Source organism: Erithacus rubecula (genome assembly GCF_903797595.1).
Source record: "Erithacus rubecula genome assembly, chromosome: 6".
Classification (NCBI taxonomy): Eukaryota; Metazoa; Chordata; class Aves; order Passeriformes; family Muscicapidae; genus Erithacus; species Erithacus rubecula.
In genome coordinates, this window is record NC_136688.1 from 10,547,251 (window position 1) to 10,573,072 (window position 25,822).

General features: G+C 65.3%; 7 protein-coding genes across 10 annotated transcripts; 4 read left to right on the forward strand and 3 right to left on the reverse strand.

Moving 5' to 3' along the window:
- Positions 1 to 814: 814 nt before the first annotated feature.
- Positions 815 to 3,402, forward strand: PPP1CA (protein phosphatase 1 catalytic subunit alpha). Its single transcript, XM_079309417.1, has 7 exons — positions 815 to 971; positions 1,437 to 1,568; positions 1,654 to 1,884; positions 2,107 to 2,211; positions 2,300 to 2,523; positions 2,964 to 3,098; positions 3,221 to 3,402. The coding sequence occupies exons 1-7, from the start codon at positions 917 to 919 to the stop codon at positions 3,329 to 3,331; spliced, it is 993 nt and encodes a 330-aa protein (XP_079165543.1). The 5' UTR covers positions 815 to 916; the 3' UTR covers positions 3,332 to 3,402.
- Positions 3,403 to 3,594: 192 nt separating this feature from the next.
- RAD9A (RAD9 checkpoint clamp component A) lies at positions 3,595 to 6,061 on the reverse strand. The gene is made up of 11 exons (XM_079309416.1): positions 5,593 to 6,061; positions 5,444 to 5,514; positions 5,213 to 5,347; positions 5,011 to 5,125; positions 4,816 to 4,915; positions 4,597 to 4,706; positions 4,408 to 4,514; positions 4,272 to 4,336; positions 4,095 to 4,196; positions 3,802 to 4,015; positions 3,595 to 3,729 (listed from the first exon to the last, which is right to left on the reverse strand). Exons 1-11 carry the CDS (start codon positions 5,624 to 5,626, stop codon positions 3,631 to 3,633), a joined length of 1,152 nt encoding a protein of 383 aa, XP_079165542.1. The 5' UTR covers positions 5,627 to 6,061; the 3' UTR covers positions 3,595 to 3,630.
- A 599-nt stretch (positions 6,062 to 6,660) lies between these two features.
- Positions 6,661 to 9,549, reverse strand: LOC306803374 (uncharacterized protein). The gene is made up of 2 exons (XM_079308737.1): positions 9,444 to 9,549; positions 6,661 to 9,180 (listed from the first exon to the last, which is right to left on the reverse strand). Exon 2 carries the CDS (start codon positions 8,942 to 8,944, stop codon positions 7,733 to 7,735), a length of 1,212 nt encoding a protein of 403 aa, XP_079164863.1. The 5' UTR covers positions 8,945 to 9,180; positions 9,444 to 9,549; the 3' UTR covers positions 6,661 to 7,732.
- A 564-nt stretch (positions 9,550 to 10,113) lies between these two features.
- Positions 10,114 to 18,397, forward strand: CLCF1 (cardiotrophin like cytokine factor 1). 3 transcript variants are annotated; one of them, XM_079307607.1, is made up of 3 exons: positions 10,114 to 10,295; positions 16,238 to 16,404; positions 16,835 to 18,397. In XM_079307607.1, exons 1-3 carry the CDS (start codon positions 10,181 to 10,183, stop codon positions 17,324 to 17,326), a joined length of 774 nt encoding a protein of 257 aa, XP_079163733.1. In that variant the 5' UTR covers positions 10,114 to 10,180; the 3' UTR covers positions 17,327 to 18,397. The 3 variants fall into 3 exon arrangements, with proteins under 3 accessions (XP_079163733.1, XP_079163734.1, XP_079163732.1); XM_079307608.1 differs by lacking the exon at positions 10,114 to 10,295 and adding an exon at positions 10,343 to 11,207; XM_079307606.1 differs by lacking the exon at positions 10,114 to 10,295 and adding an exon at positions 11,218 to 13,162.
- A 149-nt stretch (positions 18,398 to 18,546) lies between these two features.
- On the reverse strand, positions 18,547 to 20,694 carry LOC306802926 (glycine N-acyltransferase-like protein 3). 2 transcript variants are annotated; one of them, XM_079307610.1, is made up of 5 exons: positions 20,563 to 20,694; positions 19,994 to 20,101; positions 19,775 to 19,901; positions 19,577 to 19,694; positions 18,547 to 19,095 (listed from the first exon to the last, which is right to left on the reverse strand). In XM_079307610.1, the coding sequence occupies exons 1-5, from the start codon at positions 20,638 to 20,640 to the stop codon at positions 18,693 to 18,695; spliced, it is 834 nt and encodes a 277-aa protein (XP_079163736.1). In that variant the 5' UTR covers positions 20,641 to 20,694; the 3' UTR covers positions 18,547 to 18,692. The 2 variants fall into 2 exon arrangements, with proteins under 2 accessions (XP_079163736.1, XP_079163737.1); XM_079307611.1 differs by lacking the exon at positions 19,577 to 19,694.
- Positions 20,695 to 20,789: 95 nt separating this feature from the next.
- Positions 20,790 to 23,488, forward strand: LOC306802925 (glycine N-acyltransferase-like protein 3). The gene is made up of 6 exons (XM_079307609.1): positions 20,790 to 20,926; positions 21,024 to 21,105; positions 21,540 to 21,647; positions 21,742 to 21,862; positions 22,492 to 22,612; positions 22,684 to 23,488. The coding sequence occupies exons 2-6, from the start codon at positions 21,028 to 21,030 to the stop codon at positions 23,102 to 23,104; spliced, it is 849 nt and encodes a 282-aa protein (XP_079163735.1). The 5' UTR covers positions 20,790 to 20,926; positions 21,024 to 21,027; the 3' UTR covers positions 23,105 to 23,488.
- Positions 23,489 to 23,878: 390 nt separating this feature from the next.
- POLD4 (DNA polymerase delta 4, accessory subunit) lies at positions 23,879 to 25,111 on the forward strand. The gene is made up of 3 exons (XM_079308846.1): positions 23,879 to 24,230; positions 24,312 to 24,423; positions 24,529 to 25,111. The coding sequence occupies exons 1-3, from the start codon at positions 23,987 to 23,989 to the stop codon at positions 24,551 to 24,553; spliced, it is 381 nt and encodes a 126-aa protein (XP_079164972.1). The 5' UTR covers positions 23,879 to 23,986; the 3' UTR covers positions 24,554 to 25,111.
- Positions 25,112 to 25,822: the final 711 nt, after the last annotated feature.

Consider the following 25,822-nt stretch of genomic DNA (forward strand, 5'->3'; position numbering starts at 1 on the left):
CAGATGTGTCACCCTGCCCCGTGTCCCCAGTGGGAGCCCGGCCTCGGGGGTCCCCAAGGACTTCGGCGTGGCAACAGTCTCCCGGCAACCTCCCGGTGCTTCTCCCGACGGTGTCCCCAGAGTCCCCGTGTAGGGACATCCCTGGGCTTTACCAAGCATCCTGTCCCCTGGTGTTCTCCCGTGTCCCCAGGCTGTTCCTGTGCCCCCAGGACAGGGAAATGGATCCCTGGTTCCCTCCGTGTCCCCTCCCGTCCCCTCGCAGTCCCAGGAATCCCTATCTGTCCCGAGGCTGTTCCCTCTCCCTCTCTAACCCTGTGCCCCCAGACCCGGGATAGAGTCCATGTCCCCGCTGGCCTCCGTGTCCCCTCTCCCGAGCTCTATCCCTTGCCCGGTATGTCCCCCTGTCCGGGTTGTTCTCTTGCCCGGGTTATCTCCCTTCCCAGGATGCCCCTTTGCCCGGAAAGCCCCTTTTCCCGGGACCTTCTTATTTCTAGGGAAGGCTCTCTGCCCTCGGTATCCCCTTTCCCGGGGTGTTCCTCTTCCCGGGACGTTTCCCTTTCCAAGCACGTCCCTCTGCCGCGGGTGTCACTTTTCCCGGGATGTTCCCCTTGCCGGAATGTCCCCCAGCGGGAGTGTCCCCTCTACATGGTTGTCCCCCCGCCTCTGTGACACCGCCGTGGCTCCCTGTTGTCGGCCCCCCCGCCATGCTGTCCCCGTTCCCCGCCCCTCCCGGGCTGCGATACGGTGACCGAGGGGACAGCGGGACGCGGGGATAGCGGGACGCAGGGGCAGCGGGACGCGGGGACAACCCCGCTGGCGAGGGGGCTGCGGTGAGTCCTCCGGGCCAGCAGGGGGCGCCACGCGCGCCGGGGCCGCTCTGGGCGGGCGCGCGGGGCGGGGCGGCGCGCGGGCGGCCATGGCGGACACCGAGAAGCTCAACCTCGACTCCATCATCAGCCGCCTCCTGGAGGGTGAGCGGCCCCCGCCGCCCCCCGAGCACCGGGATTCCCTCCCTCCGCTCGGGGAACCTCTCGGGGCCGGCTCGGGCCGTGTCCCAGCGCCGCGGGGGCGTGCCCGGCCCGGGCCTAGCGGGACGGGTTAGGCCGCGGTGGTTTGGGGGGGGTCAGGGCCGGGAGGAGTTTTGGGGGGGGTCCCTGTGGAGTCTGAGAGCTGGAGATGAGTCCCGAGGACGTGGAAGATAATGGGGGGAGATCGCGAATCGGGTCTGTACCCCGCGGAAGGGGGCTGGAGGAAATAGGGGTCACCACAGGGTCTGTACCCCGCACTGGAGGGTTTTGGGGTGCCCCGAAGGGTCTGGGGGCTGGAGCTGAGCCTGGAGGCCTGGAAGATACGGGCAGGGAGGGCTGGGGCGGGTAGATTAGGGGTTCCTGGGGTGCTGTTGGGGTCCCTGATCCTGTTCTCTGTGCTGGGACCAGTCCAAGGGTCGCGGCCAGGGAAGAACGTGCAGCTGACTGAGAACGAGATCCGCGGGCTGTGCCTCAAATCCCGAGAGATCTTCCTGAGCCAGCCCATTCTGCTGGAGTTGGAAGCACCCCTCAAGATCTGCGGTGAGGCCTGGATGGCTGCTGGGCAGCACTGGGGTGGCAGGGGGGGCTGCAGGGTGCCACTCACAGCCTGTGTCCCCTCCCCCAGGTGACATCCACGGGCAGTACTACGACCTCCTGAGGCTCTTCGAGTACGGGGGCTTCCCCCCTGAGAGCAATTACCTGTTTTTGGGGGACTACGTGGACCGGGGCAAGCAGTCCCTGGAGACCATCTGCCTGCTACTCGCCTACAAGATTAAGTACCCCGAGAACTTCTTCCTGCTGCGGGGCAACCACGAGTGTGCCAGCATCAACCGCATCTATGGCTTCTATGATGAGTGTGAGTGCCCGGGCTGTTTCCCCCAAAACCCCGCTGGCATCCTTGGGCTCCCCCTTTCCTGCTGTTGTCCCAGTGCTCTCCCACACTGACCCTGCCTGTGACCTCCTTCCCTCCCAGCCATGTCTTCCTGCCCTTCCTCTGTGTCCTCCTGCCTTTCCATGTCTCGCCCACCCCAGTGCTGTCCCCAAGGACACACCTGCAAGTCCTCTTTGTCCCCTGCAGGCAAACGAAGATACAACATCAAGCTCTGGAAGACTTTCACTGACTGCTTCAATTGTTTGCCCATTGCCGCCATCGTGGACGAGAAGATCTTCTGCTGCCATGGAGGTGGGAATGGCCCTTGCCAGGGGTTTGGGAGGGCTGGAGGAGGGATGGGATCTCCGTGCTGAGCTCTAGGGGTGCCCCTTTCCCACAGGGCTGTCCCCAGACCTGCAGTCGATGGAGCAGATCCGGCGGATCATGCGGCCCACAGATGTCCCGGATCAGGGGCTGCTCTGTGACCTGCTCTGGTCCGACCCCGACAAGGACGTGCAGGGCTGGGGGGAGAATGACCGTGGGGTCTCCTTCACCTTCGGGGCCGAGGTGGTGGCCAAATTCCTGCACAAGCATGACCTGGACCTCATCTGCCGGGCACACCAGGTACCACTGGGACCCCCAAATATTGGGAACACTTGGGTTTGCAGTGGGTGTCAGACAGTTCTACCCCGAGTATTTCCCCTTCAAAGCCAGGGGTACTCAAGGAGTGTGTGGGTTGGAATTGTGGGGGTGTTTGCCTTGGGATTTGGGTATTTACCTCAGCATTTGGGTATTTGCTCTGATGTCGAAGTATTTGCCCCAGGGGGATGAATAGTCACCCTTGGATGTGGCTGCTCCTCCCAGAGGTTGGATAACCACTCTGGAGATGGATATTTGCCCTGGGGCAGTGGGTGTTTATCCCAGTGGTGGCTATTTGCTCCGGGGAAGGGAGTATTCACCCTGGTAGGGAGGGCTGGATATTCAGCCTGGAGGACTGGGAATTTGCCAGGGCAGGTGGATGCTGGCCACGGGGTGGATTTTTGCCAACCCTGTGCCCCCTCCAGGTGGTGGAGGATGGCTATGAGTTCTTCGCCAAGCGCCAGCTCGTCACCCTCTTCTCGGCCCCCAACTACTGCGGCGAGTTCGACAATGCCGGCGCCATGATGAGCGTGGACGAGACGCTCATGTGCTCCTTCCAGGTGAGCCCAGGGAGGGCAAACACCCTCAATTTCTACTGGGAGGGCTGCAGGGAGTTCTAGCCTCCAGGGGAGTGGAGAGCTGGGGCAGGAGCTCACTGATTTCTTTCCCCCTTCCCCCCCAGATTTTGAAGCCGGCCGACAAGAACAAGGGCAAATACGGGCAGTTCAGCGGGCTGAACCCCGCTGGGCGCCCCGTCACCCCTCCCCGAAACTCTGCCAAAGCCAAGAAATGAGCTGGGAGCCGCCCCTGTGCTGCCCACGCCCCCCAGCCCCCCGCCCCAGCATCAGGTCGCTTTTCTTTCGACTCGTTTTTTTATTTGTAGAAGCCTGCCCCCCCTGCCACGCTCCACCAAAGCAGATCCAGGCCCAGGGCAGGGAGTGCTGGGGCAAGGGGGAGCCCAGAGCCCAGCCCTGGGGTGGCAGCGGAGGGGGGGGGCAGGAGAATTTTTTGAGGAATAAACTTGTAATGGGTCACTGGGGGGTGCCTGTCCTGCTGGTGGGATGGAGGCTGGGGGTGGCAGTGACTCGGGGCTCAGCTTTCTCCGTCGCTGTCCTCTGCCAGCACCTCCTGGCTGGTGGCTGGGTCAGGCCTTCCTGGTGTCATCACCGAGCCAAAAAACAGGGAGCGAAACTGTGGGGAGAGATGGGGGGGTCAGGAGGAGGCTCTGCCCACCCCCTGCCCCCAGGCACACCCACCCCTCACCTTCTTGTGTGGGGGGGTCCCTGGCACAGCTCCTTCCTCCTCCTCCTCCTCCTCCTCCTTCTCCTCGGGTTGGCTCTTGGCTGGCCGTGGGGTGCGCAGGGGGAAGGTGGGGCTGGGGGGTCCCTCTAAGCCCCCCTCGCTGGTTTCCATGGCCACCATGTAGGACTCCAGGTCATCAGGGAAGTCATCTGACGGGGCAGGCAGGTGGGACACACTGATGGGGACAGAGCAGGACTGGGAATGTTCACTCTGCTCCCTACTCACGGCAGCTGGCGGGCTTGTCTGGGACTTACCCATTGGTTGAAGGGGACTGGGAGTTACTTTCCAGGTCAGAGAGGGTGGCCAGCACCAGGTGAACCTCCAGGACAGTGTCATCCAGGGTGAAGATCACCGGCCTGGGGATGCAGAGAGGTTGAGGCGGTGCCAGGGACACGGCTGGCACAGGGTGGGGACATGGTGACTGCTCCTACCTGCCAGGCTCATCAAAGTGGATGGTGAGGGGCAGGTTGGAGGCCTCGGCAAAGCTCAGCAGCCCCTGGGGACAAAGGGGAGGGTGAGGGGGACCAGGGGGTGATCCAGCGCTGGGGGGCTTGGGTGGGGACTCACACGGAATTCCTTGAGGCAGAAGGTGATGTGGGAGCCTGGGGCCACGGCCACCGACTGGAACTCATCCTCAGCCAGCCACAGCTCTGTCACCATCGTCTTGCTCGGCTCTGGAGGGGGGGGGACGGGGTGGGTGGGGAGCTGGAGGGCACCCCAAGGTGGGGGGGAGGCCCCTTACTCTGCAGGACTCACCTGCCTCCTCCTCCACATAGTTCCGCAGGCCGATTTTGCCACCTGGGCCAGTTCCCAGTGTCACCTCAGCCAGCGTCAGGGGAAAGTGGACCACGGCCTCTGCCAGCACCCTGAGGAGCACAAGAGGGGGCTGAGCACCCCAAATCCTGCAGGGCCAGCTGAGGTCTCACCTTCCATCTGCCCTCATCCCACTTTGCCCACCCCTGTGTCCCCCCTCACCGTGCTGGGGCGCAGAGGCGGCTGGCGCAGCGCTGGGTGTCGAACACGGCCTGGAGCCGCTCGCACTCCTGGAAGGCCAGGTTGTGTGTCTTGGTGACGCCTGGCAGGGGGGACAGTGGCTCAGTGGGACAGGATGCCAGCTTGTCCCTCGCTGTGCCGTGTCACCCCCCAGGCCGTGTCCCCGCTGGTACTCACCGTACTTGCAGTGGAGCTGCAGGACCAGGCGGCTGGCACGGGGCTTGAGCAGGATGAGGCATTTCCCCACCGACTTCTCCAGTGAGGGCAGCGAGCGGAAGATGCCCAGGAAGGACTGCAGGGATGGATATGGGGACTGTCACCTGCCTGGGGCCCCTGGAACAGCAAAGAGCTCTGAGGGAGCCCAGGCAGGGCACTGCACCTTCATATGGACTTTGCATCTGAAGAGCTCCGTGTCGGGCCCGGTGCTGCCCGGCTCGTACAGCTGGAAGAAGAGGGGTGCGAAGAGGAAGGAGGCGAAGGCAGAACGGGAGGAGTTGACAGCACGGAGGGACAGCTGGGGACACAGCCACAGCGTTGGCCATGCCTGCAGGGAGGGAGGGGGGCACAGATGCCCCCCTAGCTCCCATTCAGCCCCCCCGATGCTGCATACCCCGCCCTCGGTGGGCTCCAGGTAGAGCTCGTCGCCGATGCGGGACAGGGAGTGCACGGCTCGGCCGAGGACTGCGAAAGAGAGGGTGTGGGGGTGAGGCAGGGCGCCGCGAGCACGCCGCACTCCCCGGGCCCACGGGCCCCGCTCACCTTTCACGTTGCCGCCGGCGATGACACATTTCATGGCACCGGCGCCGGGACCAGGACCGGCACCGGGCGGGCACGTGGGGGCTTCGCGCCCGCCGCCCCCGGGCCCCGCCCCTGCCGCGAGACCACGCCCCTCAGCGGAGCCTGCGGATTAGGCCACGCCCCCAGCTGCTTCTGCTCGCGCCGCGCCGCCGCCCCCGCCGCGGTTGTTGTTTCCTTCCCGTCCCGCCGGTGCAGTGTCTCCGCAGCGGCCCCGCACCGATGTCCCCCTGCCCCCCTGCCCCGTCCCTTCCCGGGGGTTCCGGCCGCTTCCCCCGCCGCGCCCCGCCGGTGCCTTCCCGGCTTCCCGCGCCCGCCCTCCCAGGCCGCTTCCCCATTGGCCGGGAGCGCCGCTTCGTCCCGCCTCCGCCGGCAGCCGATTGGTCCGCGCTAAGGGGGCGCGTGACGGCAAGAGCGATGGCCTCACGTGACCGGCGGGAGGGGCGGGGCTCCGACCCCGCGGCTCTCGGGGCTGCCCCGCCAGTAAGCCCCGCCTTCCCTAGCACGCTATTGGATAGTGTCCAGAGTGACGTGCGGTTCAGCCAATGGGGCTTCGACGCGCCCCTCAGTGCGGCTCCCGGCGCTCACCCCCGCACCGGGTCCTTCCCGGGGCCTCCCGACCCATCCTGGGACTCTCCCGGGGTCGTTCCGTGTTTGTGCCTCTCAGCATCCTGACCCTCGCTTCATTCGCATTCCCGGCGAGATCGCCCTTCCGCCGCACTGCCTACACCTCCCGGTCCTTTTGCCGCTTCCAGCATTCTCGGTGCTCCCCAGGAAGGGCTGCGACTCCCTGGAGGTGCTCCAGTGTTTCCTGAGATCCCGGAGTTTTGGGGATCCCTATCTCCCGGGGGCACATTGGAAGCGGGATGCTGCAAGTTAATGCTCCATGGTCTCTCTCCATGCTGGAGATGCTGCTGGCTGTGCATCCCATAGAATGGGATGGGGTTGGGGGGTTGGGGTTGGATGACTTTAAGCTCATCCAGTTCCATCCCCTGTCATAGATAGAGACATCATTCACTCGACCAGGTTGCTCCATGCAACACTTCCAGGGATGGATTTTTGGGGGTGTCTTAGAATTCTCTGTAAATTCTGGGCTGGCCAGGTGTATCCATGGGTGGTCCATAGAATGCCAGAATGGCTGGGGTTGGAAGGGACATTAAAGCCCACCCTGTTCCAGCCCCATGGACAAGGACATTTCCTACTGGCCCAGTTGCCCCAGCATGGCCATGAGCACCTCCAGGGATATGACACTGGCTCAAACAGCAGCTTGTGCTCGCATCCAGCCCAGAGCGACAGGCTCTGGAGTTGTGGCCTCGAGGGAGCCGGGGGGATGTGGCTGTGAGGAACTCGAGTCGTGCTCACAGCAGGGTCCTCCAGCCGGCTCCCGCCTGCCGCTGGAGCAGCCTCTCCCCAAGTCCCTCCTCCCGGGCTTGGTGGCCGTGGAGCCCGAGCCGAGGGGCCCCACTGCAGAGCAGGGCTGGCACCTGAGCAGAGGGGAATGGGAAGGGAAGCACTTTTCCCATGGCTGCCGTCCTCCAGGACATGGTGACAGTCTCTCCTCCTCCTTTCCCTGTCTGGTGTGTTCAGTGCCTTTTATCCGGTATTTCACACCCAGCCCACTCGCCACATCCCCTCCAGGTACACAAACTCCTGCCCTTTGTGGGAGCTCCATGGCCCGAGCCACGTGTGCTGGGCTATGCTGGAATCGCCAGCACAGCGCTCCAGGGAATCCCAGGCTTGCCTTGGCCTGGGCTCAGGGTCCAGCCGGATCTGGCTCCTTCAATCCTGGGGTGAGCACTGGCTACTTCCCTTCCTCCCAGGAGGAGCAGGACGGGATTGTGTGTGAGCGTCCGTTCCAGCTCTGGCAGAGCAGCCGGGCTCCTCTGGAGCCGGCATCCCCAGGAGGGGCTCTGGCCTCGGGGCTCGGCGTTTTATGGGGCTGCGGAGAGGACGCAGCTGGCTGCGGTCGTGACACACACACCTCAGCGGGGGCCAGGGCCAGGCCAGCCCTCCTTCTTCCCGCCAGCACCGACCAGGGAACGGGCTGGAAACGGGCCGGGAGCAGGAGCCTGGCAGCCCTCAGGGGGCTCCAGCACCCCCAGGCTCATCTGCGCCTCTCCCAGGACCACCCCTGGGGCTGGGCACCTTCAGGATGGCAGGGATGCAAGGTGACAGGGGTGTTCCCTCGCACCCGCCAGGCTCGGGGCTGTCTCCCAGCGTCCTTCCCGTTCCTCCGGCTTCCTTCCCGGCACATGGCACGGCGCCCTCGCCCAGGCAGCGGCTCGGGGAGACAGACGGCCACAGCTGGGCTCCTGCTGCCAGCCCGGCAGGAGGGGACACGCCGAGCCGGATGGCTGCTCCGTGCCCCTGCCTGCGCCCCAGGGGCGTCCCCAAGGAGCCGGGCGCTGCCGGAGCGTCTCAGCCCGCGCCTGGCGGGCGGTTTGGGGCTAAAGCCGGGATTTCTGGGTCCGGGCACTCCCCGTCTCTCCCTCCTCCGGCTGTCGGCCGCAAAGGTCAGCAGTGGGAGGCCGGGCTGGCCGTGGCGCCGGCCGGAGGAGCCGCGGCCGCGGGGTGGGATGGAGGTGAGCTCAGCTGCCCGGTGACGCGGCCCCGAGGGCAGGGCGGGCACGGCCTCACCCACGCCGAGCCGCTGCGGGCACCGGGCGAGCAGAAGGAGGAGGAGGAGAGTGACAGGATGTGGGGATGAGGCTTCCCAGCGGTTTGACCTGCCTGTGCCTTGTGCCCGCTTTGTCCTGGGGCGGGGGCTCCGTCCTGGCAGCGCCTGGCTGGCACAAGCAGAGAGGCTTGGGAAGCCAGGAGCCGCGTCCGCCGGGCACACGTTTCCCCCCTCCTCCTCCTCCTCCTCTCCTGCCTCAGGTGTTGGCCCAGCAGGAGCCGTGGCAGCTGGAAAACTCCCCAAACTCCCGCAGCGCTGGGTTATGGGGAGGGGAGAAGGCAGCGAGGGGCAGCCCCGCCGCCTCGGCAGGCTGGAGACCCCCGGGGACGGGCCGGCGGCTTTTCCCAACTGCTCCAGCGCTGCTGGCGGGATCTGCTGGCTCGGGGGGGAAACCAGATACCCTGCCCTGCGGCTGGGGAGACGAGGGGGCCGGCCCCACGCCGAGAGGACCCCCCCAGACACGCTGCCGGGGAGCCGGGCCGGGGCTCCGTCCAGCCGTGGATCGTTTGGGCAGCTCCGTCCGACACCTCCGCAGCTCCTCCGGATGCTCAGGGCTATGGAGTATCCCCCATTTACCCGGGGGAGGGGATCCAGAGCCCCCCGCGTTACCCCTGACATGTCTGTTGGGCGCGTCCTCATGGATTCGACACCAAATCCGCACTTCCCAAGCAATAAATCAGCCAGCACCACGTCCGTGTGTGGTTTCTCCCTACGGGGGGTCCCGGAACTGGTGCTAATGACTTCAGCACCCAGTGTCCCGGTGGATTTGGGGAAAGAGGGTCCTGCTGTGCTCCGAGCAGGCACCCCGTGGCCCGGAGAAAGCCGGGAGGATGCGATCGCAGCTGGGAGGGCTCGGACCTGGCCAGGGCCGGGGTCTGGAGTGGAAGCGAATCCGCCTGTTACCTCCCGGCCCTTCCCGGCGCTCCCAGCGCCTTTGTTTTAAACAAAGCTTTTTTTGGGGGGAGTCAGGACGTTCCTCTCCCCTCCGAGAGAGCCCCCGCGGCAGCACTCACTCATGGATGAGGGCCACGAGGGGAAGGGACGAAAGGCTCTGGCTGTCGGATCGCCCCCCTCTCTCCGGCGGCGTCTCCGCTTGCCCCCGGGGGTGTCCCCACGCCCCCCAGTCCACCCCATTCACCCCGGGTGGGCTGCGGGGAACGCCGCGGTCATTGCCAAAGGCCCCGCGGGCGCCGGGACGGGGGTTTGTCCTAACGGGGGAGGATAACTGGGAAGAAAGCGGCTCTGGCACCCGGAGGAAAGGGGCTGGGGGGGGGGGAGTTCCTCCCCGTCCCCGCATGGATGGGGGGGCCCCGTGAGAAGCGAAGCCCTCCCTCGGGACGGAGGATCCCCCGGGGCTGAGCCGCCGCCGCTCCGACAGGCTCTGGTTGTGCCGCCGGGACCCCAACGCGCTCCCCCCCCCTCCGCCGCTCACCTGCCGCTGTCCCGGCGGGGCAGCGCCCGCCGCGCTGCGGGTCTCCAAGCCGGGGGGGGATCCGCGGCCCCCGGACCCCCTCTCCCGGCCGGAGGGGAGGGGGCTGGCCGTGCCAGCGAAGAGCCGAGGACCCCCCCCCCCCCCCACGGCCTCCCCGCCCCGTCGCCACCCTTCCCGCACCGGCCGGCCCCATCCCTCCGCCACTCCTCCCCGCTGCCCCAGGGGGGGAAGGAAGGGGGGGCAGGCTGGCACCCCACGCCCCCCACGCCCCCCCCCGGCCCCGGCCCCGCCAGAGGAGCCTCTCCGCCGCACCTAGTCCCGTCCCCCCCCGTCCTCCCCTCCCCGGACCCCCCCTCCGCCCCGTCCCCCCCGTGCCCCCCCGGGACCGGGCTCTCGGCACTGTGCGCGGGGAGGAGGAGAGGCGAGAGGGCTCCGAGCGGCAAATGGGAGCCGCAGTCCCGGGCCGGTGTGCGGGACCGCTGCCTGCCCGCCCGGGGAGCCCAGAGCACGCACCCAGCGCCCCGGCCCCGCGCCCGTCCCGCATGGAGCTGAGAGCAGGTAGGAGATCCCCCCGCCGACCGGCACCGGCCCCGCACCGGCCACGCACCGGCCCCGCCGCTGCCACTTTAACAAAAGCCGGGCGGGAGCCAGAACCGCATGGGGGGCGCAGCGAGAGTGAAAAGCGGGGGGTCCCCCCCCTTCCTACCCGGCCAGCAGCACCCCGGGGGACCCCCCTCTTCCCTTCCCTCCCCTCCGCCTTCCGCAGCTCCGGGGCTCAGCTCCAGCCTCCCCACCTCTGCCCGATGCCGGGACCCCGGGGATGGGGACGGCGATGGGGAAGGGGGGAATAAAGCCGGGGCGGTGGGGAGAGGGAGGGAATGAATGGAGCCCGGTCTTGTGTACAATTGCATCAAATACATTCTTGAAAGCAACCTGGTTCTGCTTAGCACTTGAATTGGGGAAAAAAAAGAGGAAAGAAGGAGGCAGCAGCTTGGAGAGGGTGGATGCGAGTTCCAGTTTTTTTTTTTTTTTTTTTTTTTTTTCTTTTTGTGTTTTTTTTTTTTTTTTTATTCCTGCATTCCTGGACCCCAATCAAAAGAGCAAATCAAGGGAGGTGGAAGGGGGGAACGGCGGCGAGCGAGGCAGCCGGAGCGCGGTGCGAACCCTCCACACCCCAAAAACCCACCCAACCCGCCTCGATTTTTTTTTTTTTCCACCTAACACCCGAGCGAGCCCAAACCAAAACAAATAGAGACCGAGGGAAAAAAAAAAAAAAAAAAAAAAAAAAAAAAAAAAAAAAGAGCCAGAAACCAACCCAAAAAAAAAAAACCACCACCCAACCCTGAGCGCGAGCGAAGCAGCGAGCCAGGGCTGAGGCGAGCGGGCGGGCTCGGGGCGCCGAGCAAAAGCCGAGCCCCCCCAAATCCCCCTGCACCCCGACTATGCTAAATGTAACCGGGGAGCTCTCAGGTAAGCCCGCGGCGCTGGGTGCGGGGCGGGGGGCTGCCCCAACTCCCCTGCCTGCATCTGCCGGGAGATTTTTCCCCTTTCCAAACCGACTGCTGATTTTAATTTGATGTGATTAAAACGTCTGTCTGGCTTTGGGATTGATTTAAGACTTTCCCCTCTCTAGGTTGGGTTGTTGTTCTTTTATTTTTTTTTCCCCTTTCCCTCGTTCCCTCTTTTCCATGCATGTTTGTGATTACCAGGGAGGGAACCGCCGCTGAGCACGGAGAATTAAACCCCGGGACTGACAGAGGGGAGGAAAAGGAAAGTCGTTGGGATTTATTGGGGGCAGGAAGAGTTAGTTTTCCTGCCCGGGGCTGGATTTCGGGGCTTGACACCGAACGCCACCGCTGGAGCAGGCAAGATTCCTCCGGGGCACAGCAGCGGGATTTTGGGGTCCCGGGAAGGAGACGGCTTTGTTCCCCCGGCCCCAGCGGCCACCGGCACCCCCGGGGCTGCTGAGGGGCCGACCGGCCTGGCGGCACACCGGCACCGGGGGCTCCTCGCCCGGAAAAAGCTGGAAAACACCCTTAAAAGGTCAAAGTGTGGGCGCCGCCAGGCTCCCCGGGGTCCCGGCGGCGGGACCGGGGCTGGGGCAGCACGAGGCCGGCGCCGGGTTCGGCTCCAGCTCCCGCGGTGCCGCCGTGACGCAGGACGGGCCAAGCGGGGCGAGCGCCGGGGAACCGGAAAAGCGAGGCCGGGATCCCCGGCGGCTCCATCGCCCTCCCTCGCCCCTTCCTCTCCCCCTTCCCGGGCCCGGCGGACGTGGCCGAGTCGGTGGCACAGCCGGTGCCGAGGCCTGCGGGGACGGGCGGGGAAGGGGACGCCGAGGAGGAGCCGCGGGGTTGGAGCTCGGCCGCCACGACCCCGCTCCCCGTTTTGGGACATCCCCACGCGTGGGCTGCCCGGGCGGTGTCCCTGGCAAGGCTCGGGGACTCTCGGCATTCCCGGTGTCCCCGTGCCTATTTAGCGGGCGGCGCGAGGGCACGGTGGCGGCCGCACATCTGGGCTGCATTAGGCGCAGGCTCCGCAGGGAAATGCGGAGGGCTCTGCTTACAGGGCCGCGCTGGGGGGAGATTTATGCCCTGCTAAGTGGCACCGAGCCCCATAAATCATCCCCCCACACCCCCCTCCTTTTCCCCGGGGCTGCAGCGCCAGTGTTCCTGTGCCACCGTCCCAACGTCCTGGCAGGCTGATGGGGATGCGCTCCTGGACGGGGTATCTGGGATATCTGGGAAGCAGCTGGCCCAGCGGTGCTGTGGCTGCGCGTGGCACGTGACCTGTGGGTGACAGAGGCGTCCCAGACTTCACCAGGGTGCTGTGGGGACATCAGAGCGTGGCTGTGCCCACCAGGACTGCTGGTCCCACTCTGACCCAGCCAGGCAGTGTCCCTCTGGCAGGTGATGCCAGCAGTGGCAGCGGATCTGGAGACGCCAGAGTGTGGCACCCACGGCTCTGCAGTGCCACGTGGGCTGGCCCTGGGGGTCCCTTGTTCCGCTGGAGAGCCACCAGCCTGACTCTGTGCTGCTGAACCCCCAGAATGGTGCTGGGGGACTGTGGGGCAGTGTGGCTCCACGATCTGCTCCGGGAGCGGTGGGAAGGGATCGAGGTGCCTCATGTGGCTGCTGGGCACTGGGCGTGCGTGCGGGGCAGCGGGGTCTGGTTGGGATTAGGGGCCTGCGCCCCCCTCGCCGGCGGGGGTGTTTCCATCGTGCCGCTGGCTGGAGCCAGAGCTGGATGGGAAATCCAGGCCCAGCTAATTACGGCCTCGCTAGAGTCTCCCGTGCGCGGCTGCATTTATAAACACACGGAGGAGACAGGATGTAAACACTCAGCGCCGCGAGTGCAGGCACGGCCCAGACTGGGGGGGACTCGCAGCCCCCCGCGCCACCACCCGCTCCTGGCATGGGATGGATGGGGTAGGATGGGTGGGATGGATGGGATGGAGTGCAGTAGAATGGGATGGATGGGATGGGCACCCCACTGTGGTGGCCGTGGGTGCTGTTTGGGGAGCAAGGGCACACATGTTCTTCCTGTTGGAACCCAGGGAATGCTGGGTCCATGATATCTGGGTGTGGAACATGAGCATCCTTATGTCCCCACTGTGCTGGCTCTATAGGGATGCTGCTGTGCTGTGGTGTCACCTTCCCAGACACAGTGGGGTTAAATGCCAGCAGTGTGGGGACACAGGTGTCAGCTGTGTCAGCTCAACAGCCCTTGAGTGTCACCCATTCCAAACCCCTGGAGCTGGCGGCCACGCTGGGCTGGGAAACGCCCCGTGGAGAGTTAAGTAGTGGCAGTTGGGCCAGGATAGTGGCTCGGGTAGTGGGGACAGGGCTGCTTTGTCCTCACTGCCACAGTCATGCTTGGCCACCGTGAGGCCTCCCTTGCTGGCCCCAGGAATGGGGCTGCAGGCTGGGATGGGGCTCTGCTCGGCGCTGGATGCCGGCCCATCAGATAGGGCAGCTCCCGCCGCAGCGTCGGGGGCTGGCTCAGCTCCGTCCGCTGCCGGGCCTCCAGGGCCAGGGGGTCTCCCCTTCCCGGCTGCCGCCCCCGCCACAGCGTTTCGGGAAAGCGGCTCTGGGAGGGCTGTGGTCGCTCAGCCCTCAGTGGCTCTGCCCACAGCATGCCCAGGGAACAGCTCACCATCTCCGTGGCCGAATTCCCGCCTCGGCCGCTGGCCGGGAGGTCTGGCCAGCATCGCCGCCTGCGCTGCTGGGCGAGTGGCAGGCCAGGGGGTCCCGGGTGTCACCCCAAAGGCGGGTGAGCCACGTACCCACTGCTACGTGTGCGAGGGGTATCCGTGGCACCGCCGGTGTGTCCGGTGTGGGGCCTCAGGGTGCTGCAGAGCAGGGGATGCCTGCTCCCATGGCCCCCGTCACCCCGGCTCCTCGGGTGTCCCCAGGGCCCGGCGGGTGACCCTGGGCAGGCACGCCATGAGCTGCTTACGTGGGCTGGGAGCATCCTGGCCGCGCTCCAGGGCCGGTTTTGAAACCCTCGGGCTCTTCCTCTCCGACGTCACCGGGATCCAGCTGTGCCGGCTGGAGCCTCCCTCCTCCACTGTCTGTGCCGGTGGGTGCCCGGCGCCAGCCGCTGGGACAGGGGCGGGCAAGGGACAGCGGGGGCACCCGCTATGGCTGGGCCATTGTCACTGCTGTGTCGTGGTCACTGTCGCTGCTGTGAAGTGTCACTGTCGCTGTCACTGCTGTGTCACGGCCACTGTTTCTGCAGTGCCACAGTCACTGTCACTGCTGTGTCATTGTCACCCTCATTACTGTGCAGTTTCACTTGTCACTGCAGTGTCATGGCCACTGTCTCTGCTGTGACCCAGTCCCAGGGTCACCATCGTCACTGTGTCATGGTCGCTACTGCCCAATGCCATCCATTCTCTGCATCCCATCATTCCCATCACTCAGACACCCACCTCCATCCCTTTCCTCCATCATCCTCATCTTCGTGTCTGGGCCACCTGCCCAGGAGCCACCGTGGCTCCAGCCCAATCTCACATCCCTGCCATCCCCCCCTCATCCCGCTCCCCGGCTGTGTTTGGTTTGGCACCGGCCGGGCCGGGGCGGGTGTAAATCCCGCCTGGAAACCGGAGCCGGCGGCGGGCGAGGGTCCGGCCAAAGCAAACACCGGGAAGGGGGGGGTATGTGTGCTGTGAGTCACCGCGGCCCCCCCGCCGGCCCCCCCGGCCCACGCTCGCACGCACGCAGGGCCGGCCGCACGCTCCACGGCACCGGAACGCGGGCAAGCGGCGGCACGTGCCCACCGCGGGGCACCGGACGAGCCGGGGCTGGCCGGGGCTGCCGCGCGCGGGCACGGGGGGCACGGGAGCGCGCGGTATCACCTGGGGTGTCACGGCACGGTGCGGTGTCCCCCCCGCCACCCACGGGGCGTGCGCACCGCACGTTGCACGCTTGCCCGGCGTGTCCTGTGACCGCCACTCGTGTCACACGCCCGTATGGTAGGTGACACACCTGGATGCGTGTGGTGCGTCACCCATGTGCACGGTGTCACACACCTGGAAGGTGTTGTGCTCCCCACGCCTGCGTGATGCACACGGACAAGGTGTATCCCAGGTGTGTTCTGGGACGCATCCCAGAGGTGTCACGAGTGTCCTGCACACCGCCGGGGTATGTCCCAGGTGTGACAGTGTCCTGCACACCCGCAGGGCGCTCGCACGCCCCACGGCGAGGCTCGTCCCTTGCAGGACACCCAGGGCGGTGAGGTGCGTCCTGCGGCCGGAGCCGGGGTGTCCCCGGGGACCGCCGTGCGTCACGGGCGGCCGGTGACGGGGAGCGGTGACGCGCGGGGCGCGGGGGGCTGCCCGCAGCGGGAGCCCCGTGGTGCCGAGCCGTGCCAGCGGCTGGTCTTTCCCGGGAGGTGCTGCCGGGAAGGCCGGCTGTGGCGAGCCGGGTGTGCCAGCTGGCCGGAGCGTCCTGGCCGCGGGCCGTGACCTTTGCACGGCCGCCGGCCGGCGGGGCCGCGCTCCCGGGCCGCCCTGACGTCAGGGCCGATGACGGGGACCCCGCCGGCGCTTTCCGGTGGCTCCGCAAAGGTCACCCCGCGCCCCGGCCGCTCCTCGGAGCCGCGTCCCTCCCCTCGCTCCCGCATTCCCGGTGGCCCCTCGGCGGGGGTCCCCGCTGGGTGCCCTGCCCGCTCCGGCGTTGGCAGTGCCCAAAAATATCCCAGGCGTGTGTCCCGGCGGGAATGCCGCGGCCGTGCTGCTCCAGACCATATAAAGGATTGTTGGTGCAGCCGCGGGCGGGATCGCTCCGAGGGGAGCCGGGGTGTCACCGCGCTGAGGTGGGGGGTCCCTGCTGCTCCAGGGGAGTGCTGAGGTTAGAGGGACCCCACCCTCCCCATCTCCGTGCCTCAGTTTCCCCGCGCTCAGACGGGTGACTCAGGGACACTCTGCAGGCTCAGCGCCGCACACACGGAGACGGAGTGTCCCCGTCACCCCTCGCTGAGGTGCTGTGTGTCCCCCACAGGTGACTCTTGGGGGATCTTCACCTTCCTGTGCGCCGCGCTTTGCAACCTGCCGGCGCTGCCGGCGCTGAACTGCTCCGAGGAGCTGGGCGCCGGCCAGTCCATCCAGCAGACCTACGACCTCACCCGCTACCTGGAGCACCAGCTCCGCACCCTCGCCGGCACCTACGTGAGTCCCCGACGCATCCCCCGGGATATCCACCCGGTGCCCAGCTGCTCCCACGCCGGAGGTCACGGAAATGCCTCATCTCCCCACGGGCGCAGGGCGGCTCCCGGGCACCCTCCCTTCGGCCCGTGATTCCGTCATGGGCGCGGGCATCCGCCTCTCCCTCCCCGCCGGCGTCGCCGACTCACCCGGAGGTTCCCCGTCCCTGCCCTGACGTGCCCTCGGCGGTGCCGACACGTTTGGGTGCCGAGCGGCGACGGTGGCACCGCCTGGGCCGTGCCGGGAATGTCCGGCTCAGGCAGAGTGCGAAGGGGGATGTGACAGGGGAAGGGAGAGCTGGGATGAGTGGGATGTGCTCGAACTGGGGGGATGTGGAGACTGGGGGCAGGGTGGACGTGGAGACCTGACCCCTGGCATTCCCATTCCCTTCCAGCTGAACTACCTGGGGCCCCCCTTCAATGAGCCCGACTTCAACCCGCCGCGGCTGGCGCGGGCCGAGCGGGTGCCCAGCGCCACGGTGGACCTGGACCTGTGGCGGGGACTGACGGACAACGCCCGCCTGGCCGCCAACTACCGGGCCTACAGCCGCCTGCTCTGCTACCTGCGCGTGCTGGACGGGCAGGTGGGCACGGCCGAGCTGCGCCACCGCCTCGCCCACTTCTGCGCCAGCCTCCAGGGGCTGGTGCTCAGCATCGGCGGCGTCATGTCCTCGCTGGGGTACCCGCTGCCCGCCGGCCCCGCCGGGCCCCCCGCGCCCCCCGGCGCGCACGCGGCCCCCAATGACTTCCTGAAGAAGATGGATGATTTCTGGCTGCTCAAGGAGCTGCAGACCTGGCTCTGGCGCTCGGCCAAGGACTTCAACCGCCTCAAGAAGAAGGTGCCGCCTGCCGTAGTCACCCTGCGGCTGGAGGCAAGGGGGTTCTGAGCACCTGCTGAGCTCCTGAGCCCACAGTGCCACCATGGCCTGCAGGTCCCTTCTTCCACCACCAGTGTGCCTTGAGAAATGGGGCTCCTGACCCCCAAACCATCCCACAACCTCATCATCACCTGGCAGTGCCTTGAAAGATCACCTGAAAGGGGCTCCTGACGTCACCACAGCATCACCACAGCCTCCCTGCAGCCCCTCCATCATCATCATACTGTGCCTTAAGGAAGAGTGCTCCTGACCCCAAGTGCCACCACGATCACCCTATGTCCCCTGTCCACCACCAGTGTGCTTTGAGAAATACGGTTTTTGACTCCCAAGTGCCACTACAGCCACCTCACAGTTCCACTTTTATCACCGTGCCTTAAGTGAGGGGCTCCTGACCCCAAGTGCCACCCTCCACAGCCATCTCACATCCCCTCTGTCACCACACTCTGCTGTAAGGGACGCATCTCCTGACCCTAAGTGCCACCAAAGTCACTCCATGTCCCCTCTTCACCACCTGTGTCCCTTCAAAACTGACCCCACGATGCTGCCAAAGCCACCCCACATCCTCACCATCACCTGCCTTAAGGGTTGGAGTTCCTGGCCCCAAAGTGCCACCACAGTCACCCCACAGCCCCACTATGTTGTGTCTTAAGGGACAGGTGTCCTGACTACCAAGTGCCCCTCCATGGTGTCCTCAACCCCCGGGGTGCCTGTCCCCATCCCTAAAATCTCCAGTGGGTGCAAACCCCGCCCATCCAAAAAGGACCAACGCCCTCTGAGCATAGAAATGAACTCTGTCCCAGCCAGCAGCAAGCCCCGCCCCTGGAGCAATAGGCTCCACCCCAGATGGCAATAAACCCCGCCCACTCGTAGCAAGCCTCGCCTCTTCCCAACAGACCACACCCCCTTTCCCCTAAGCCCCGCCTCCCCCATGGTTGCCCGTCATGCTGAGGTGGGACCATGGGGCGCGGCCGCTGTCCCGGTGCGTCTATGAGTGTTTATTTATTGGAGATGTTTATTTATTGGGGTATTTATTGCAGAAGATCTATTCTTGTATGAACGAATAAAAGCCTTTCTCCAGCCCCCTGTCTCGCTTGTGCCACACCCTGCCGGGGACCGGAGAGAATGCTTCCGTGTGGGATTTGGGATGTTCCCGTCAGTGCCATCAGTAGGATCAGAGTGAACATGACACATTCTGAGCTTAGTATGGAATCTGGGGTGTTCCTGTCAGTGCTATCAGTAGGGACCAGAGTGAAGGGCTCCACAGTGAGCTCAGTGTGGGAATTGGGGTGTTTCCCTCTCCCACAGGGTGGGAATCCAGACCCCCCCTGTGCCCAGGTGACCCCTCCCCCTAGGACAAGCACCCTGTCCTTGGGCACTACTGTGGAGTGCCCAGGATCATGTAGAAGGTTCCGGGCTGGAGCACGAAGCCGACGGCTTGCAGGGCACGCAGCGAGGCCGTGTTGTGGGGCAGCACGGCGCCGTAGACGGGGAAGCCGCGGGCGTGCAGCTGCCGGCCCAGCGCGGCCAGCGGGACCCCGGTGAGGCCACGGCCGCGCCAGGCGGGCACCGTGTAGCCGTGGCGCAGGCAGCCCTGCCCGTCCAGCAGGCTCCAGGACACCGGGCGGCCGCGCGCGTCCAGCAGGCAGGCGGAGGGCAGCGCCCGCACCAGCCCCAGCAGGAACGCCCGGCTGCGGGCATTGCCCCCCAGCGCCCACGTGGCGTTGAGCAGAGGGACGTGGGACGGGGACACGGACGCCAGGCGCAGGCCTGAGGGGATCCTGCAACAGGGCATGGCAGAGTGGGGGAATGCTGAACCCTGTTCCCAGCTGGAATTGCAGATGGGATGGGATTGGGAACCCCTGTGGAGCCTTGTTTCCCCTCGGCACAGGACTGGGTACCCCCTGTGTCGCAGAGCGATGGGATTTGGAACCCTTAGGCCACCCAGGAGTGGGATTGGAGACCCTGTGCCACCCAGGAATGTGCTCAATGATCCTGTTCATGTCACCCAGGGATCCCTGTGCCACTCAGGCAAGTGCTTGGGGACCCCTGTGCCACCCAGGGATTTACTCAATGATCCTGTTCATGTCACCCTGGGCCTCTCTGGGATCTGCTCAGGGACTCCTGTGCCACCAAGGGGTGTGACCCCCCTGTGCTACCCAGAAATCTGACAGACCTCTGTGTGCCACTCAGTGATGTGACTGGTCCCTCAGTGCCCATGTCCCCCTAGTGTTCCACATCCCCCCAGTGCCCCTCACTTACTGGCTGCGGGGCTGGGGGGGCTCAGGGCTCATCAGCGCCCAGTATCGGATCGTCTCCACCTTCAGCCCCCTGGCACTGGCCACCTCCTGCACGGCCTCATCCAGCCCATCCTGCATCCCTGGGACCCCCTGTCAGCCAGACAGGGGACCCAGACGGAGGGTAAGGGAACCCTGTGTCCCCTCCCTGTGCCATCCTTACCCAGAATCTGGAAGGCTCTTCCATGGACCACCGCCTCAGTGCCTTCCAGCAGTGCCTGCAGGGCTCCCTTGTCCCGGTAGAACACAGACAGCTGGTTGGTGTAATAGTCCCTGGGGTCCCTGTGGTCCTGGGAGGGACATGGACCTGAGGGTGGCACCCCAATTCACAGCCCCCAGGGTGTGGGGTTCTGTTGCCAAGGCAGGGCACCTGGAGCAGCACCTCTGGGCGCAGGCGGGTCAGGACAATGCTGAAATGGGGCCAGGAGTCCACCAGCACCTCGTGGGAAGCCGGATTCCCCCTGGCCACTGTCATCACAGTCCCCAGGACCTGCATGATGAGGGCGTTGTCACCGGCAGGACAGGGGAGAGGGAACAGAGGGAGAGGGAACAGAGGGAGAGGGAACAGAGAGAGAGGGAACAGAGGGGTGCCCAGAGTCCCTGGGGTCCCTCACCCGCAGGGGAGAGGGAGCAAGAGAGTCCTCGGGGTCTCTGTCTACAGCGGGCAGGGGAGAGGGGACAGAGGAGTCCTTGTCACCACCAGGGCAGGTGGGGAAGCACAGGGGTCCCAGGGTCCTCATCACTGGCAAGGCAGGGGAGAGAAGAGAGAGGGGACAGGGACAGACAGCAACACTGACAGGGCAAGGCTAAGGGGACAAAGGAGTCCCCGGGGTCCTCACCACCAGCAGAGAGGGAGGGAGGGAGGGAAGGAAGGACAGGGGGATCCCCAGGGACTCTGTCCCCAGCAGGACAGGGCAGAGGGGACAGAGGGATCCTTAGGGTTCCTGTCACCGGCAGGGTGGTGGGCAGGCTTTTCCGCAGGGTCTCCTCCAGGAGCTGCAGCTGGGCTGGGCATCTCAGGATCAGCATGGCTCTGTGACTGTGCGGCAGGCGGTGACACCGAGGATCCGTGGGCAGCTGGTGGCACTGGGGCAATGTCCCAGAGTGTCCCAGCTGAGCACCCGTTCCCAGGTGGCCTCAGGGCTGGCCTGGTGCCCAGTGTTCAGCAGGATGGACCATGCCCGCTGCCCCCCAAGGCAGGGGGCACTTGCTGGCCCGTGACAGCTGGTGGTAACCATTATCACTGAGTGCCACACAGTCTCCAGACTCCCACTCCAGGGCCCCCCGGAACCCACAGACTCAGGACTGTTGCAGGGTGAGTGCTGGAGGAGCTGGGGGCCGTGGGGAAAGTGATGGGGACAGGGACAATGCCTGGTGGTCTTGTCTCCCTGTTATTGAGGGTCTCTCAGTAGGACAATGAAGATCCTCACGTGCCCAGCCCAGCTGCAGCGCCTGGAGGGGATCCTGAGGAAGAGCCTGCCCTTTGCCCTGCCGGTGATGGGGACCCTGCTGTCACCCCTTCCCTGTGCCATGATAGGGACCCCAATGCTACCCCCACCGTGCCAATGGCAGGGACTCTGCTGTCACCTCTGCACTATGCCATGACTGGGACCCCAATAACCTCCTCGCCCTGTGCCACCAGGGGGACCCCAATACCACTCCTGCCCTTTGCCCTGCTGGTGGCAGGGACCCCAGTGTCACATCCACCTCTCACCCTGGTGATAGGGACCCCTGTGTCATTAGGAACCCTTTTGCCACCCTGTCCCCCACCCCTGTCCCCCTCCCCTCAGCTCTGAGCCCATATCTGCTCCCACAACCCCCCTAGCTCTGGCCCCACATCTGCCCCCATGTCCCCCGTATCAAGCCCCCATCTCTGACCCACGTCTGTCCTCTCCTTGTCCCTCATTGCTGGCCCCCTTTTCCCCCAGGTCTTCGGGGCAGTGCTGAACATCAACCGCGGCAACCCTGGCCAGTATGAGGTGCTGGTGGACAAGTGGCCCGAATTCGGCGCAGTGCTGGCCCGGCCCAGTGGAGAGGTGGCCAGTGGGGACATGCGGCAGTTCAGGAGGGGAGTGACACAGTGCCCTGGCACGTGCCAGGTGTGCTCAGAGCTCCCACGGGTGCCCCCAGGTGCCGGTGAATGACGGCTACTGGAACACGCAGGCAACATTTTACCGGGATCTGGGAGCGTACCGGGCGCTGGTGGAGACCCCCGGGTGCCTGCCCTGGAACGCCGCCTTCACCCTCATCGGTGGCCTGGGGACACCGGGTTCCTGGGGGGTCCTCGGGTGGGACTGGGAATGCTATGAGGGGTGGCAGGCAGCATGGGACATGGGGGAGAGCTGTTGGAGAAACTGGGAGGTACTGGTGGAGGGAATTGGGGGTGCTGGGGCACACTGGGGATGAGTGTTTGGGTGCTGGGGAGCACTGGAGTCCTCATTGGATGTGCTGGGGTGGGGTTTGACGGGTGAAACCAGTGGGAAGTGTCAGGCTGGGATTTAGGGGTGCTAGGGAGCACTGTGGTTGGATTTGGGGGTGCTGGAGGCCACTAGGGAATTGCACTGCTGGGTGCCCTGGAAGCAGGGTCCTGGGTGTACTTGGGTTGGATTTGAGAACTCTGGGAGCACTGGGAAGCATTGCAGCTGGATTTGTGAGTCCCTGGGGACACTGGAAAGCACTGGGGTTGGACTTGGGGATGCTGGCAGCAGAATTGAGGTACTGGGCATATTGGAAGCAGGAATTTGAGTACTGGGAATAGAGGCTGGGGTTGCAGGTAGTCCCTGGGGACACTGAAGAGGACATTGGGGTCACATGGTGGGGCTGGGGATAGGGATGGTGGTGCACAGGGGGAAGACGACCCCCTGACATCCCCATCCCCAGGGTTACAGGATGGGGTGACCACAGTGTCCCAGGACTTGGCAGGGAAGAAGGGTGTGGAGCTGGACATTGTCGAGTACTACTGCTACTGGCACCCTGACCCCAGCACCATACCCGAGCCCCGGTGAGAGCCCCCCACCCTTGTCCCCACTCTGGGACACCCCTGAGCCCCCCACTGACCCCTGCCTCGCCCAGGCCAGCCCCCGGGGTGCGCTTGGGCTCCCTGAGCCCTTCACACGCGGACCTGCTCAACGACACCTGGCCCTACGGGGGGAACGCCCGCAGCCGGCGCTACCTGGCCGAGCTTTTGGTGCGCTTCCCGCAAGTCTGCCTGCAGGACAGCAGCGGGCAGCCCGTGGCCTGGGTGCTGACGGATCATTTCGGGACGGGCACACACAGCTACACCCTGCCCGAGCACCGGCGGCACGGCCACATGCAGGTGGCGCTGACGGTGGCGGCGCAGCGGGCGCACGCCCGCGGCTTCCCCACCTTCGGGCACACGGCGCTGGGGAACCGGCCCATGCAGCAGCTGCAGGAGCTGCTGGGCAACCAGCGCCTGCCCGGGGTCTGCCGCTACATCCTGCACAACCCCGGCCTGGACAAGGACGGGCCCTGAGGCCCCGCTGTCCCCTCTCTGTGCCCACCTCACATTAAACAGCGGTGTGGAGTTTCTGGTGGCTGCTGTGGGGTTTTGTGTCCCCCCAGCACTGACCGTTACAGCGGTGACACAGCTTGGTGGCTCGCATGTCACCACTGAGGCACACGGCGGGGTCCCCTGGGAGTCACCCCAGTTATTCTCAGTTCCCCGAGGGAGGCCTGAAAGCCTCAGGCAAATCTGCACTTGTGGCATCTGCAGTGTTACCCCCTCAACCAGGGCACAGCTGGGGGTGGGACAGGCAGGCACTGTGTCACACACAGGACAGAGGGTGACAGTGTCACAGCGTGAGTAACAGTTTGGGGGCCTGATGGGGACAGCCATGGGAGTGACAGTGTCCAGGGTGATGGGGAGTTCTGTGTTGGGGGAGACAGTGTCCAGGGGGACACTGGTGTGGTGCCTGAGGTGATGGGGACAGTCACAGGGGTGACAATGCCAGAGGGCAGTGGGCACAGCTGGGGGGATGGCAGTACCTGGGGTCACTCACACGGGTGACTGTGCCAGGGGAACAGGGAACACTGGGATGGAGGTGACAGTGCTCTCGGGGGGACAGGAACTGGCGCGGGGGTGACAGCGCCGCTGGTGGCGGGGACAAGTAGGGTGTGACAGCACCCGAGGACAGCCGGGGTAGGTGCTGAGGGGTGCGGGGGACCGAGAGCACCGCGAGGGTGGCAGCGGCCGAAGGCAGCAGTGGCCCAGGGTGGCACTGGCCGCTTCCCCAGCCCGGCCCCGCCGCTTCCGCCCGGCCACGGGCAGGGGCGGGTCCCTCGGGTCCCTCCCGCTGGTTCCCGGTAGCGGCGGGTCCCGCCCGGTTCCCGGGATTGGCGGGGCCGTGCCAGCTCCATGTCGCGCAGGGCCATGGGGCAGTCCCGGCGTATCACCGACTCCTTCCCGCGGCGGCGGCGGCGGGGCCCGGGGCGGCCCCCGGGCAGACTCAAGAACAAGAACAAGAAGGACAAGGACGAGGACAAAGTGCAGGTCAAGGTGCGGGACTGTCCCCGCACCCCCTCGCAGCCTCCCCCGGACCCGGAGCTCCTGGAGATGTTGCGGCGTTTCGACCTCTCCTGGGAATACGGACCTTGCACCGGTAAGCACCCCCGGCTGTCCCGCTTGTCCCGGTGCCCCGGGCTCCGCCGGCCCCACTGAGCCCCCGGTGTCCCTCCCGCAGGGATCACCCGCCTGCAACGCTGGGAGCGGGCACAGGAGCTGGGGCTGAGCCCCCCCGGCCCCGTCCGTGACGCCCTCCTGGAGCACCGGGACAACCCCGATGTCACCTACAGGTGAGTGTGGGATGGGCTGGGATGGGCTGGGATGGGATGGGATGGGATGGGATGGGATGGGATGGGATGGGATGGGATCCCCCTGACCCTGTTGTGCCCCCGCAGCCTCTGGCACGAGTATGAGCTCTGAGCCGCTGCGCCGAGGGAGTGGGGGAGACCATTCCCAACACCTTGAGACCCTGTTCCAGGGACAACTGGAGGATTAAAGCTGGTGTGAGCGAAGGAAGGGGTGCCGTGTGCTGTCTGGTGGGGCACGGGGTGGGGTGAAGCTCTTGGGGTGCAGGGGGAGGGCAGGGAGTTGCATCCCCCCCCCAGAATGCCAGGTGGGGTGTCCAGCCACATGGTTTAATGCCACCCAACTGGGACCCATGGAGAAAAATCTGTTATTGGGTGGAAAAAGGGAGGTGGGATTTATTTCCCCCTGGAATGGGGTGAAAAAATCAAGAATGAGGTATAAAATTAGGTGAAAGTGAGCAGGTGGCTGTGGATTGTGGGGATGTCCTGCAGTGGGGTGGGAAGAGTGACAGTGTCCCCTGGGATTTATTTGTTTAGTAACCCTAATCAGCAGCTTTGCTGTGTGCAGAATTCTGAATAACAGGATGTGGCTGTTACTATTCAGGTTATTGATGACTTAATTCACCAGCTCTTTCTGTTGCTTCATCAATAAAATAAATTGTTTCTATGCCAAGGCTGCAATGGAGTGTTGGAGCCAGTAGTGACCTGGGATAGGCTGGGATGGATGAGGGGGCCGCCCACAACTCCCATCCCACTTGCACTGCATGCTCCTGACCCTCTGCATCATGTTATCCAGGCAGATCTGGTCCCTCTCTTGGAGCTGCTGTCCCTTGGATATCTTCTACAGAGACATAATTCCTCTGCTGGGCACAGGATGGAGGTGTTTAGGTGGACCCGCAAAAAATAAGCCAACCCAGGGTTGTGCCCTCCTGGTGGGAAGAAGGAGGGAGATTCCCATGCTGCTTCCTTGGCAGAGGGCCTATCCCAGCCTGCAGGGTGTCCCAGGAAAGGGGGAAACGTCTGGGATGGCTCCAGCTGCACAACAGCCCAAGGAGATGGACAGCAGCTGCCTCAGGGGCAGTTCCACTCAGGAAGCTCCTTCCCTGGGAGAGTGGGTTTAGGTGGAGATTTTGGGAAGAAATTCCTCCCTGTGAGGGTGGTGAGGCATGGCAGATTGCCCAGAGAAGCTATGGCTGCCCTATCCATGGAAGTGTCCAAGGCCTGGTTAGATGGGGCTTGAAGCAACCCGAAGGTGTCCTGTGGGTCAGGGGTGACACAACGTGAAGGGAGCGGATTGACGCCATCCCACAGGGATGATCTCGCGGGGAGCACCCGGCTTTCCCCTCAGCCACAAAGAGCTGCAGGCTCTCTGTGCTTTAGTCCT